Below are 15,635 nucleotides of genomic sequence, written 5' to 3' on the forward strand. Positions count from 1 at the left end.
AATGCAGAAAGTTACTTGTCTATATGTTCCCATGTCACATTCTCTTTTCAACCTATATTAGTTAAAGTCTTGTCCCTAATTTTTTAATTTTTTTTATTTGGCCACACCGTGCAGCTTGCGGTATCTCAGTTTCCTGACCAGGGATTGAACCCAGGCCACAGCAGTGAAAGGTCAGGATGCTAACCACTAGGCCACCAGGGAACTCCTCTTGTCCCAAAATTATACTGAAACAACTCTTATGAAGGTCACCAAAGCCTTCATCTTGCCGGAACTCTCAACAATATTTACCTTGAGGATTTTCCTTGAAAACCTTTTGCTGTAGGCTTCTCTGACACCTACAACACCTACTCCTCCTCCTCCTCACTGTCTGTTCCTTCTCAGTCTCTCCCTGCTGGTTTCTCCCTTTCCGACCTCTAAGTGTTGGCGTGCTCCGGGCTCAATCTCTGACTTCTTCTATAGCTTCCCTTTCTCTAAGTGGTGCAGTCTCACCATATAGCTTTAATTACCATCTTTGTGCATGTGATACCCAAGTTCAGGCCACTTCCTTCTATTTCTTATTCAGTACTAATTTTCCATCTCCAAATTTGTTCTTTCCCAAGCCTTTCCCCTCTCACTCAGTGGTGCCACCATCAGTTAGACTCTTTCCTCTTGACTGGACTCTATTTTTCAATTGTTACTTCAGTTTAGAGATTCCTCAGAAATTTAAATTGAAATATACTTTGAGAATTCATAATACTAAGAGGTTTTATGTAATAAGGTAATAAATTTAAAAATTTAAAATATCCTAGAAAGATCAGTTTTATGTTTTTAATTATGTTTTCCTGTTTCCTCTTCCGTTGTTTTCTTTGTGTCAGCCGGTTCTTCTTGATAGCAGCAGCATTCTTGCAGATCGTATTCTCCTTATGGACACATTTTTCCAGATTTTGATTTATCATGGTGAGGTAAGAGTCCATAGCATTTAAAGCTAAGCACGTAGATTCAATAAAGTCTTTTTATTCATAGAAGCTTTCCCCCTTTACTATATGACTAGTGTTTCCTCTATGATAAGCTTTATTTCCACTTTTATAAGATATGTGTAAATCTAGATTCTTTGAGAGATACAGATCTCTTTTTTTCACAAACCTACACTCAAGCTTATAGTCTAGTATTCTAGTAACTTCAGCAGATATATTTTTCCAGTGTTTTAATTATAAATGATTTTAGATTTGCACTATAATGGTGAAGACCTTATTCAAAATATTACTTTAAGTGATATTATCCAGGACTTTAAAAGACCTATTGATTATTATTTTTAATTGATACCAGTTACTAGTGCTGTTTACCTTTTAAGAGTAATGTCTATGATATGACAGAGCTAGGTTTTTTGCTTATATCTTTTGTCTTTTTGTACTTTTGTTTCTTCAATAGCTCATTAATGTGCTTAAATGAGAAATCAGAAATGCAGATGACTGTTCCTCTGTTAAATATGGAGATATAAAGCAATATAGAGTATACATTGATTGATTCAGTTAATTGATTCAGTTAACTTAGAAATCAAGCCAGGTTTAAAGTTGTGGATGATTTAATTACATGGTTTTTGGAGTCATTTTCCTTAATAAAAGAATTGATTCAGATGCTCTTTTACAGGTATATTATTTTTATAATATTATTGCTATTATTATTAAAGTTTTTATGTTTATGTATCTTGGGAGAATGTAACTCCATTGGTACAGACTTCATAATAGTAGGTCATTAATTTTGAAGTCTCTAAGAAATCTTCTGTAGTGAAAATCCCCCTTATTTATCATAAACTTAGGTAGATAGCTTTTAGCTAACATTAATATGATAAGTATAGCGTTTTACAATTGTTCTGGCTGAATTATTATTTCTTTTTACTTTTAAAGGAGAAGAAATATCCTAATTTTGCATCTGTTTACTCAAGAATACTGAAATTAGGATTTGTAACTTAAAAAAATTTGTAACTCAAAAAAAAAATAGGATAATGTTCTGTAATTTTCTTATTTTCTGAAGATTGCTTCATTTGAAAAAAATCTCTTAAAGTTTTTGGTTAGGCAAGAAAAAAAGTCATAATTTTTTAACTGTTGTAAAATTAGACCATAGCTCAGTGGCGTAAGTCGGGATACCAGGACATGCCAGAATATGAAAATTTCCGCCACCTTCTGCAAGCCCCAGTGGATGATGCACAGGAGATCCTTCACTCCAGATTTCCAATGCCGAGATACATTGACACTGAACATGGGGGCAGTCAGGTAACTACTGTTAATTTGTTTGTGTGTTTGTTTGTTGCTTGTTTTACGAGTTGATCCTACTTGCCTTCTGACGTTAATTTGAATAGACTGCTTCACCAGGCACATAAAAAAGGAAGGAGATGGGCAGATGGTTTCCAGGGGAAGGTATGCTTGCTTTTTGCTTTAGCTTTGAGAGCAGAGCAGTAAGATTATTGACTAGCTGTCTAAAGCTGGTGGTTTATCCCATCTTCTTCCTCCAGCCCAGCTCTAGTAAGGAGCCAGGATGGCATTATGGTGGTATGCAAGCTTTAGTTGAGCAAGAAGATATAAACAACTTGGAAATAATTTAGTGTACTTTTCTTAAATCTGTTTACTTACTGGTAAAGTCTATGAATACGAAGTTTGTGGTAACATAATGTTCTTCTGTTTTCCTCATTCTGTCATTTCAATTTTCTAGGAAATATAATAGGAAAGCATTATGGCATTGTAAAAAGGTGTGTAATTTTTAGAATTATGAGGATTAAATAAGATACATGTACATATACACATAGCCCTTTTGGGCCTTACAGAAGACTCAGGACCCCTTAACATACACTCTTAAAACACTTTTACTGCTCCCTTGTAATTCTTATTAGAGTTATATAAATTAATTGTAGATTATTATGTTTGTTTCACTTGTTCCTTAAAAGCACAGATGTTGCTTTGTTTATTAATGTATCCCTAGTGCCTAGCACAGTATTACATAGTAGGTAATAAATATCAGTAACTATTATTCAGAAATGATAGCAATTATTATTAGGGTTTTACTATAATAGAAGCTACCCTGTATTGAGAATTTGCACAGCTGATAGTTAGCACTTTACATACCTTCTCTCATTTGATTCTCATAGCAGTCCTATTGTTACCTCCATTTTACAGATAATAAAACTGAGACTTAGGATACTTGTGGCCAAGGAAACATAGTAAATGGAGGAACTGGGATTTGAATCCAGACGTTCTGACTCGTGAGCCAGTGCTCTTGTGTTTCTACTTTGAGAGTAGGAAAAGATTTTATATGGTACTAAATTTCAAAAGGCAGGACTGTCCTTGTTCTTCCAACATGTAATAATAATTTATGACTGGTTCTCTCATTGATGTTTCACCACATGTAGTGCTGTCTTCCTCTTTTATTCTGGTTATTATTTAATGATGATAAGGCATAGTGGATAGATGGGTAAAACGTTGGGTAAGTGCTCTCATGGAATAGCCTACAGTTTAAAAAAGTTTGAGAGTCATTGTTTAAAGTAAACGAACATGTATAGGTTTTCATGGCTTTTATTTTTATCATTTTTGGGGACTTCCAACCTCTGATGACATTTCAGACTAGGTATTTGGTAAATGTCACAGTAACCTTGTCATAATTGTTGCAGACATAATCTTTATATGCTGAGTTTTGGACTCAACAATTTGTATTTGTTACTATGAATGTTATTATGTATGTATGATTTGGCGAGAAGAGGTTACATTTATTATTTATGTGTAACATATAGTGGCCTATATATTTCAAACTTTAGTTCATTTTTTTAAAGTTGCATTTTAATAAAGTTAATTTGACCAAAACATATTAAATAAAATTGAGTTTAGATAGTATAATACATTTGTTTAGCCTATATTGACCAAATCTATTTTTGATGGATAATGTTATTTCTTCTTTGCTTTTAAGGCGCGTTTCCTGCTTTCGAAAGTCAACCCTTCACAGACTCATAATAATATGTATGCCTGGGGACAGGTAAGTGTAAATAGCAGATGTTGGAAATTATTTCTTTGTGTTATTATAGTTTGTTATTTTAGTGAATGCTACATTTTTTCCTATGTATTTGGTAATGTCTGTTGGAAAAGTAATAAAAAAATAAGAGTCGAAAATAGAATTAGCATTTGGTGGCACCACAGAAAATAAAAAAGTGATTATATCAAATAGATAGAACCCCTTCATATTTTAAGCTTAACACTTTACCCTTGAGACAAAAAGCAATAAAGTGTATAATATGAGATAGGAGGTGATGATTCAAGCTTAATGCTAGACTATGAACTATAAAAGGCCACAGTAAGCTGGGAGTGGTCAGGGATTGTGGTTGAGCAGGAGAGGCTGGAAGCCTGGAAATCATTATTAATATATTTTAATTTGGTGGAAGTCCTACCTCTTGATACAATATATCAACATTTATCAAGTGTTCCAATCTTCATGACTTTGTATTGGTACTTTAAGATCCACAGTGATCATCCCTGCCTTTGAAGAGCTTGTAGTCTAGTATTAGAAATAAAATACATACCTAAGTAGTTAAAGTACAAGGCCGAGTGGGCTATGTGCTTTTAGGAAGATTTAAAGTATTACAGGGGGATAGACGAGGAGGAGTGGAAGAGGTCACATGGTGGCAGCAGGAGAGGGTGTCAGAATAGAGCTCAGAAAAAGAGACATTTCCTTTTAGAGTGGTTATTAATCCAGTAAGTAGAAATTGTATGAGGAAGGGAATTCTAGGGAGAAGACAGTATGGAGTAAGGTAAAGGGTACACGTAGGGATGAATAGTAGAACTATAAGTTGGCAATATATTGTGCAGCCAAATTGTGGAGACTCTTCAATGCCAGGCTGAGGACTGAGGAGCTGAGTCTTTATTTGGTAAGTAATGGAATGTTATTGAAGGTTTTTGGACAGAGGGGCAAATTTGAGTCTTAGATAATACAGTCGAATCTTAAGATTAATTGGGAGCAGTGTGTAGGTTGAAACTGTATCTATGGAAGTAATCCAAGTGAAAGGGAAGGAAGACGAGATGGTGAAAAAGAGTAGATCTGAGCGATATTTCAAAAGTAGACTCGGTGAGATTTGATTAGAAGTTGCAGGAAAGGAAAACTTACCACAGGGCAAGACAGCTATATGCAAAATGTGAATTCTGACTGAATTCTGGATTAGAGAGAGAGAACAGCTTATAAAGAACATAATTGGGATGATTTGTGATATTTGAATGTGGACTATATGTCAGATACTAGTATAATATTATTAAATTTCTTGAGTGTGATAATGGTGTTGTGGTTATGTAGGAGATTGTCCTCGATCTTGAGAGATATATCCTGAAGTGTTTGGGGGTAAAATATCATGATGTCTTCAACTTGCAGAAATTATTTAACAAGAAGAAAAAGAAAAGGAAAAATATATAGAAACATAAAGAAAATGTGGCAAATGTTGATCGGTGATTTTATGTTTAGAGTATGTGGGTGTTTGTTCATTGTACTTTTCTCTAGGTTTGAATTTCTGAAAAATAAATAGTTGAGGGAGAACAAGGTAATATGGGGTTTTGAGCCTGGGTAACTGAGGAGAACATGTGCCAGTAAGTGGGAGGGTGGAAAGAAAATGTTTGATTTTATTTATTTTTTATTTTTTGTTCTATTTTATTTTTTTGCCACATTGTTTGTGGGATCTTAGTTCCCTGACCAAGGATTGAATCCTGTCCCTTGGCAGTGAGAGCGCAGAGTGCTAACCACTGGACCACCAGGGAATTCCTGAAAATGTTTGGGTTTAGACTTTGAGTTTGAGATACCATCTAGATGCCCAAATTGAGCAGATTGTTGAGAATTTGGGTTTGGTGATCAGGGCAAGGATTCTTAGACAAGTGATACTTAAAGTCATCACAGTGGATTCTTGTCCAAGGAGAGAATAGAGAGGCAAAGCAAGGATGAGATAAAACCTTGAGGAAGTACAAGTGGTAGGAATATTTTATAAATAATCAGAGAAGTGGAAGGAAAATTAGAAGAATACCACATCCTAAATGATGAGGGAGGACGTTATAGAAGGAAGAAGAAGGGAGTAGCAAATATTGAGGTGCTGCAGACACTTGCTTTGATGATTAGGAGGTTATTTTTGGCCCTTGGTAAGCAGCTTTAATATAGTGGTTGAGTAGCAGATAGATTGTAAGGAATTAGTAGGTGGTAAAGAAGTGGAGGTCATAAGTGTAAATGATTCTGTGTGTGTGTGTGTGTGTGTGTGTGTGTGTGTGTGTGTGTGTGTGTGTGTGTGTGTGTGTGTGTGTGTGTGTGTGTGTGTGTGTGTGTGTGTGTGTGTGTGTATAAATGATTCTTTTGCAAATTTAGCCTGAGTGAAGGGTAGGATGATTGTTACTACAGTAAGGGCACAGAATTTATTTGTGGACCAAGTGTAAGGAGCTAATGTAGGGGAGACACAAAAGAACAGTGTATAGATGTTTAAGATCCTCAAAAGGAGACAGTGTGATCACACGCATTGTGTGGTGGTTAAGCATTGGTAAGGAGGCAGGACATTTCTTTCTGCAAAAGCAAAGGGTGAGAAGAAGGGTGAAGACAGAGAAAGATTTTTGAGGTGGAGAGAAAACTCACATTGGATAAGCCTGTTTCTTTTCAGTAAAAGATTATTTGCTAAGAGAGAGAAATGCTGGGGTTAAGAACTAGAAAATAGAAAAGATTAAAAACAGCTATAGGGAATATAAGAAAGCAACAGAAGATGAATAAAAGACTTTTACAGCATGGTGAGGATCCATTTTATTTACTAACAGTTTCTTGAGCATGCTTCTGTAATGTTCTCTAGCCGTGCTTTGTAATTCAGACATTGCATTGGGGCTAATTTAGGACTGGAGGTAAGAAAGATGGACACAGCAAAGGGAGTAGAATAATTGAGAACGAAGTTAGATAACTGAATGTGGGGTCCAGGCTGGTTAGAAGAGCAACGAAGCAGTAATTGGGATTAAGGTCCTTTTCCTTTGAATATAGAGGTGCCTCAAAAGTTTGCCTTGGGCTTCCCTGGTGGCGCAGTGGTTGAGAGTCGGCCTGCCGATGCAGGGGACACGGGTTTGTGCCCCAGTCCGGGAAGATCCCACATGCCGTGGAGCGGCTGGGCCCGTGAGCCATGGCTACTGAGCCTGCGCGTCCGGAGCCTGTGCTCCGCAATGGGAGAGGCCACAACAGTGAGAGGCCCGCGTACCGCAAAAAAAAAAAAAAAAGTTTGCCTTGAATTCTGTACATTCACTGTTTCTCTGGGTGATTGTATCCACTCCTATGGCTTCCTCTTTCATCTGAGGCTAACTTGTAAATCTCCATCTTTGGTTTGGCTTCACAGTGACCTATAGACTGGAATTTCTATAACTGCCTGCTGCACAGCACTAGAGTTTTCTGTAGACACTTCATAAGCAGCATGCCCCAACTTGAACTCTTTCACACTATCTTGTACTGACTGACTTTCCTATTTTTATAGAGGGCCCCACTGTTCTCTCAATTCCCAAGGCTTGGAACTTTAGTCATTTACATCTTCTCCTTTCTGCCCCTAATTACTGACTTATTTTCGCTGTCCATTCCCTCCTTTCCTTGTCACTAATCGAAGTCAGGCCCTTGTTACTATTCACATAGACTGTTGGAATTACCTGCTCTTGGGGCTTCAGCCTTTTCCTCCATTTTGGCACTGGCCAGAGTGGTCCCCCTAAAGCCGTTCTAAGTCAAAGCACTGCCTAGAAATCTTTAATAACCCCCTACTAAGTTACATAGAAGTTCTATATTGCTATTGAGGGTCCTTTGTGGTATGCTCCAAATAGCTTTGTCCACTTTTAGCTACTCTTTAGTCTTTTTAGCCAAACTGGACTTCTTACTCCACTCTGAATACACTGAGCATGTGACTTGTCCCTATCACCACTTGTAACACATCATAGCCATCCCTCAAGGCTCAGTGGAAAGTTTACTGACTCCATGAAACCTTTTCTGTGATTGCATGACTGGATATTGTGTAATATCCCTGGCGCTTCATCCCCACCCCCTTTTTTCATCTATTTCTGATGACACTTATTTCTCCTGTTAGATTATAAATTACTTAAGGGTGATAACTGTGTCATTTTCATCTTTGACTTTCCACAGTACCTTAAACATAGCATATATTGACTATAATAGATCTGGACAGGAGAACAGAGAGATGCTTTAGGAGTGAAGAAGCTTTCGTGATATAGATAAATAAATTGAATTCACGATCTAAAAGTCCTGAAAGGTGAGGAGTTTTTTACAGCAAAGAAAGGAACTTACTCTTGGAAGGCGTTCAAAGGGTACACATAGCACATGTGAGAAAAATTTGTGCCCATATAACACATATACGTATAGACTCTCAATATCACCCCTCACCCTCTTCCAGTTGCTGGGGGAACAAAAAGCCAAATATTACTGTGATGTGGAAGTTTGGAGTACAGGATGTACCATGAATCAGACTTTCCATTATACTTAACTCTAGTTAACTGAGTATTGGTTTTGGTTCTGGATCCCACAACTTAAGAAGAACTTATTTAAGAAAAAAAAATCACAAGAATATAGAAAAGTAGCACCAATAAATAAAGTTAATAGAGTTAATGGAAATGGTGAATAATCAATATGAAGGGGAGGTTAAAGGATTGAAGGATACTTTAAAATAGTACTTGTCAGGGGTCACATATTCACATGCCCCTAGGGACCAGGTGAACAAATGAGTGAACCTGGCTGCATATAAGAAAACTTGACTCTCAGTGTCAAAAAGCAATACCTGGAGGCAGCGGGATATGGCAGACTAGGGTTTGTGGGGAGGATACACAAATCCTTTTCTAAAGGGGGTAGTGTTCCTCCCCTCCAGATGATTGTTGTCATACACATAATTCAATTAGCAAAATGTTGTGAGCTCACATTATGAAGACCAAATAAAACCTATCTCTTTGTGGCTGAATTTCTGCATTAAAAAAACATGGTTTAGTTCATGGAAATAATGGCTTGTTCCTTGTTTGGGGAGGTTTAAATTACAGCATGGAGATGTAGATGGAAGACATATAAAGTAAAGAACTTGTTGAGCTGTTAAACATGGAGAGGCATCATTCTGGGCTGGTAGTTGAAAACTCTGCAGGTTACTAAACTTCCTATGCCTTCTCTTCCTTGTCTGTTATAGAGTTTGATGACACATACTTGATATGCCCAGTAATACTCAGTAAATATTAGTTATTAGTTTTCCTTTTTATCACTGGAAAAAAAGTCTCTCTAAAGATATTTAAGATAGGAAAGAAAACCTATTTTTAAACTGAAGTTTAATTATTACTGCCTGGAAGTAGGGGCATTAGAGACATGAACAAGAGCCCTAACACTTAAGCCAGACCCTGAAAGATGGAGATTATTTCATTGGATGAATATGATGGAGAAGGAAATCCCAGGCAAAGGAATAAACATGCATCTTGTTTATCTGATTCACTCATTTGTGTATCCATCCACCCATTCATCTATTCAGTACTCAGTTTTGAAAGCCATCACCTTTGGAGAAACTTAAGTGTACTTACTTGTTATTAAGTGAATTCTTTTTATTGATTTGATAAAAAGTTGTTTAAATATTTATAGTCATTAAGTTAAATTATGTCCTTATACTATATGGTGGTTTTAATTACATTGTTATCAGGTCTGTCTCTCCTTAGATTTTTTATAAAGTGTTTTCCTCAAAGAGGCAGTTGAAGACAGTTTGGGTTTCTTCTCATTATTGCATTTTAGAAAATATAATCATCTTTTCCAGGAATACACTTTAAAAATTTTTGTAATTTTTTGGCCACTCCACACCGCACATCATGTGGGGTCTTAGTTCCCCAAGCAGGGATTGAACCTGCTCCCCCTGCATTGGAAGTGCGAAGTCTTAACCATTGGACCGCCAGGGAAAGCCCCCAGAAATGCATTTGATTTAGCAAAATTTAGGAATTAGTTACAGTTACACCTTTGGGGGAAGCTGACATTTGATCCTATCTTTTATGAATAGATTCTTACAAAAACAAAACAAAAAAATTTCTATAGGATTTTACTTAGACCATTTCTTTTTTTAAGATTGGTTCCAAACTACTTGAAAAATCTTTCATTTGTATTAAACTTTTTCATGTGTCTAAAAACAATGAAATTTTGGTCTGACATATTTAAATCAGTGTTTCTCAGTCTTTATATTTTGTTAAATTTGAAAACATCCCTTTCCTGTAATGCTGTTTGAAATGTCAAAATTAAATAAATACGTTAATTAGAAGTAAGAAAGAAACCAAGAGCCCTAAGGTCTTTTTTGACCTATGATTTTTGTAAGAGAAATTATGTTAATATTTTTATAGATAATAATAGCTAATAAGCTGAGTCTGTACTGTGTTTTAGTCATTATGCTAAGATTTTCATACACTTCTATTTGTTAAAACACTCCTGTGAGGTGAGTACTATTAATCCTATTTTTCAGAAGAGGAAATTGAGGCTTATATAGGTTAAGTTAACTTACCTCAAATCACACAGCTAAACTGTGACAGGGTCTGGATTTGAACCTAGGTCATTCTAACCCCAGAATCAGAATTTTTAACCATTAAGCTAAATTGATGATTGAAATTTAGGGCGTTAACATGGTAGCCAAGCATTTTACTAAAAATTATGGAATTTAATACCTTAGTTTTCTTTTCGTCAGAAATCAAGTACCCAGTGTAAGTATTATCCACGGATGGCCTGAAGAGGGCACCACTGCAACACTGCTTCTGTGACAGGGTGCTGGAGGTCTCTGTTGCTATAGTGCTTCATATACTAAATGATATAAAGCTTGGAACTTTTTGCTTAATCCTGAATATATTTTAAAGAGAAAAAGAGTGCAGTTGTAAAGTTGAGATCAATCAACTGCAAATTTTTGATAAGATTGAGTTGAGCATTCGTATTAATCACTTCAAATAAGATCACAGTATATGAATTAGAAAATCCATATATATTTTGTCTTGACTAGGAGAAATAGATCTGGGATTGGGTGAATTGAGGTGGAAAATGTGTAAAATGCAAAAAATTCAGGTATAATAATAATAATGTTATATGCCTACTGTGTGTGTCAGGTATTGTTGTGTTTGCTTTACAAAGTTTAACTCATTTAATCATTATAACAACCACGTGAAATAGGTTCTGTTATTATCTGTATTTTACAAATGAGGAAACTAAGATTCAGAGAGGTTAAGTAAGTGGCAGAGCCAGGATGTGAGCTCGGCAGTCAGGCTCCAAACTCGGAGCTCTTAATTCCAGTGCTGTTGTCTCCCTTCATTATCAAGTTTTTCAAGTTCTTATAAATTCACATATGAAAACACATAATAAAATTGATTTTCCAGTATTCAGGAGAGGTTATGACATATCTGTGGCTATGCCAGCCTAGAACCACAAGACCTATAAAATAGTCAGAGCTCATATTTGCCACTAACTTGCTGGTATCCTCTGAAAATTACTTAATTTCCTTGTTTTAGGTATTTTATATATACTGATAAATAAGAAACTGGATATCAGGTGAAAACTTTAAAAATCCAGATATAGAAGGCTTCCCTGGTGGCGCGGTGGTTGAGAGTCCGCCTGCCGATGCAGGGGACATGGGTTCGCGCCTCGGTCCGGGAAGATCCCACATGCCGTGGAGCGGCTAGGCCCGTGAGCCATGGCCGCTGAGCCTGCGCGTCCAGAGCCTGTGCTCCGCAACGGGAGAGGCCACAATAGTGAGAGGCCCGCATACCGCAAAAAAAAAAAAAAAAAAAAATCCAGATATAAAATATTCTAGAAAAACTTTCTTGCTACAATAAAATTTCATTATTAGTGGATTGGATTACTAAGGTAATCAACACAGTTTTTATTAAAATAGAAGTTAGGAATTTTCCCTAACCCTTGTTAATTACTTAGAACCCACAGAAATCAATTAAAATTACTTGAATGAAAATATATAAGTATAGTTTATTTTAAAAATGATATAAATTCTCTTCCTTCCATCTGGCGGTTCTGCTAAAATGTGTGAGTGGAATTTTATTTTAGTAAACAGGCAGCAATAAGGGAGACTTATTTCTTAGTAGTGATAAAAACACCAATACATTCAAGACAAATGAACACTTTACTACTTTAAAGATTAAGTTGGGTATGGAGCTAATGTAAGGCCAATTGGTAAACTGCGGTACAAATCTGACTCTGACCACATGGGGTTAGTGCAGACTCCAAAAGTTAAAGGACATGGTCCACGAGACTGCCCCGACTTCAGATGCCAGCCGAAAGTCGAATCCCAGGTTACCCACACTTCTGACCAACTGGCTACAAATCCGTGTGTGGGGGGGGTGGTGAGAAAGGGAGGGTGCTGGGGTGGGCAGTGGGTGGGTAGAGTGGGTGGGGGGTGGGTTCCCATAACCCCCCTCCCCAGGTTTGGTAATTCCCTAGAACAACTCACAGAACTCAGGAAAGCACTATATTTATGATTACAGTTTTAGTATAAAAGTTACAAGTTAGGTCCAGCTAAAGGAAGAGACAGCAAGGTCTGGGAGGGTCCCAGATACAGAGTTTCTGTGCCCTTTTCCCATGGAATCAGGGTGCGTCACCCTTGCAGCACATTGATGTATTCCTCAAACAGGAAGCTCCGCTGGGCTTTGGTATCCAGTGGTTTTATTGTTTTTGCTTTTGTTTCTCTTAGGCATGATTGATTGAATCTCTAGCCCTGCATCTCTTCCTCCCTGGAGGTCAGGCTCTCTTAAAGCCCAGGCATCTAATTACATGGTTGATCTTTCTGGTGACTGGTCCCTATCCTGAGTCATCTCATCTCATAGCATAAACTCAGGTGTGATCTGAGGGGCTCATGAATAACAGATACTACTTTCAGGAAATTCTAAGGATGTAGTTCCCCTCTCAGGAGTCTGGGAACAGGAATCTGGGACAAAGGCCAGCAGATTCTTTATTATTACAACAGGGAGCATAGACATTCTGCTTAAAATGATTTCCTTGTCTGTTTTTTTACACATTTGTTTATATAAGGTATCATCTCCTGTGTTTTAATCATAGAAAATATCTTTCTTTTCCTCTAGGAGTCTGGAGCACCTATTCTCACAGATGATGTTAGTTTACAAGTGTTTATGGATCACTTAAAGAAACTTGCTGTGTCAAGTGCTGCTTGATGTGCTAAACATATTAAGAACACTTAAGAAGATGAAATAATATTTCAGTTTCTTTTTTTCCCCCTTTTTTCAGTTAATCTGTGGAAACCAACAGAGAGATCTCTCTAGACTCTTTTTGTATTAGTATGGTTTGAGACAACAAATGGAAAAATGTTCATGTTTGTAGATTAAGCTAGAATATAAGAGCAATAAGGACAAATTTGTTTTGCTTGTCACAGTATTATAACTGGTTTTAGAAATTTGAGGTCTTTATAACTTATGTTAAAAAGTAAAAATAGAGTCTGCCTTGTACTACAGAGATATAACTCATTTGTATGTTGCAGACAAATTCAAAGTGGCACTGAATGTTTTGACATTTTGAAAACTTGTTTAATTTTAACCAAAAAGTAAAGCAAATCATCAACAGTAATGATAAATGTGAGAATTTTTGCCTATTCATTGAATATTTTTCTGTGATTTTCAGCACTTATGTATACACTATTTCTGTATTTACTCTGTTAAGGCAGATTTATTTTTATGATGATTTGTTTAGGAATTATTTGACTTTATGTATGGTAATTTTTATGAAGATAATTTAATGTTTTGGTCATTTGAAAAAATAGTTTAGAAATGAAAGTTTTTGGGTAACAATTCCACAGTTGGCAACATATGTGAAATTCCCACAAAGTATTCAACTATGTGATTAAAAGTGATAATTTTTTTATAAAGGGAGATAGAAAATAAACAGTTTGGCACAGTACATTTTAGAAAGGCTTTGCAGTAAAAGGACTTCTGTAACTTCTAAACCAAATTTGGTATTCACTGCATGGTTTTGTTGTTTCCCTTTGTTTTTCTGAGGTAAATTTTACATTATATCCTCCAGTATTTTAAACTATTTTGGGAGTTTACACACTACTTTTGGTTTTTGCTTCCATTTTGTGAACTTTATTAAGTTGTAGTTCTTATTGAAACAGTATTATCTAATATTCTGTTGAATTTTATCATGTGACGCTCAGTTCTATTTTGATTTATTCATTAGTATCATTCACTTTTACCTCTTAAAGTTTACTTGTAGCAAATGTTTACATTGCTAAAGCAAGATATGTTTGACAATGAAATTTGTATCAAGTACAGCAAATAAAAGGTGGTGCTATGATATGGGCCCGGAAGGACAGTGTCATGATTGTACTTGCATGAACACTATCATCTGATGGTAAAATAGACAGAAACTTAAAAAAATTGTTTATATGTTATATTCAATTAGAGTAAATAAGTTGCTCTGTTCCATTTTATTTGATTTGAACTGTGCTAGGTCTAAATACCAATAAAATATACTTTTTCTCTGTTTTCCTGCTTATTTTGAAACCTAGTAAGCCTGAAAAGCCTAATGTAAAATTAAAGCATTTATAAAACCTGATATTAGTGGATTAAAAAGTTACTCATTTTAAAAAATAACAGCTTTATTGAGGTTTAATTCACATATTACACAATTCACCCATTTGAAGTGTAAAGCTCAATGGTTTTTAGAATATTCATGGAGTTGTGTAGCCATAACCACAATCAATTTTAGAGCATTTTCATCTCCCAAATAGTTATTTGTTTTTGCTGTAAGGAACTGAGGAAAATCCCTGTGATGATGATACATGTTTAGCTTGCCTGGCCCCTTAACTTATATCCTTTAAGAATGCGTTGTTTTTTCTTCTCTTGAGTGATGAGCCGCTACTTACTCCTAAACTCTCCTCTACTTCTAAAGCAGTTACAGCCGAAGGTACTAAAGTATCTCTGTATTTAAGGGATAAGGATGAACAAATATATCATCATACCCTTTTAGCTTACCATTTGAAAGAAGTCACCCTGGATAATTTTTGTGTATAATTTAGCTATTACTAAATTGCTAGCTATTTAAATAGACTTGAAGGAAGAAATGTTTAACCCTTTTAATGAACTTAGAGTGGATAACGAATATTTGCTAAATCACTAGCGGCACTGAGAAGCTTTGGTGTGTCCAGAACTATTAGGGAATTCATTCTTGAACCTACTTACCCCTAGTGGCTTTATCTCTAAAAATGACTTTAGATCTCATCTATGCACACTTACATTTTGTTGTAACAGAATAAATTTATGCTTTTATTGGCTGATTCCAAAAATGATCTGATACTTCCTCTATCCAGTTCTCCACTTGGTAAACTTCCCTCTCATATTCCCTAGCCCAGACTGCATCTAAGGAATGTGCTTGTTTTCCAGTCCAGACCAGAAACTAAGGAATCATTTTCAACTCTTACTCTCCTCAACATCTTTAGTAACCAAATTATACCAATTCTATCTCTGTAATATCTCCCTAATCTGTTTACTGTTCTCCATCTTACTGCTATTCTACCTTCATCATATCTCACCTGGTTTGTTGAAATAGCCTTCTAACCAGTCTGCTTTCCCCAGTCTCTTTTTCTCCATCTTTCTCTTCAATTCACTGAAACGTGGATATGATTA

The 15,635-nt window shown here is 36.1% G+C and overlaps 1 protein-coding gene across 2 annotated transcripts in view; it reads left to right on the forward strand.

Annotated features, from left to right (window-relative positions):
- SEC23A (SEC23 homolog A, COPII coat complex component) overlaps window positions 1-14,495 on the forward strand; it is a 65,389-nt gene extending 50,894 nt beyond the window's left edge. For both annotated transcript variants that reach the window (XM_060143254.1, XM_060143264.1), the window contains exons 17-20: window positions 855-941; window positions 2,094-2,249; window positions 3,931-3,996; window positions 13,080-14,495. In XM_060143254.1, coding sequence (XP_059999237.1) covers window positions 855-941; window positions 2,094-2,249; window positions 3,931-3,996; window positions 13,080-13,169 — 399 coding nt within the window. In that variant the 3' untranslated portion in view covers window positions 13,170-14,495. The remainder of the gene's footprint in view (window positions 1-854; window positions 942-2,093; window positions 2,250-3,930; window positions 3,997-13,079) is intronic.
- Window positions 14,496-15,635: the final 1,140 nt, after the last annotated feature.

Source organism: Lagenorhynchus albirostris, chromosome 1 (assembly GCF_949774975.1).
Source record: "Lagenorhynchus albirostris chromosome 1, mLagAlb1.1, whole genome shotgun sequence".
Lineage (NCBI taxonomy): Eukaryota > Metazoa > Chordata > Mammalia > Artiodactyla > Delphinidae > Lagenorhynchus > Lagenorhynchus albirostris.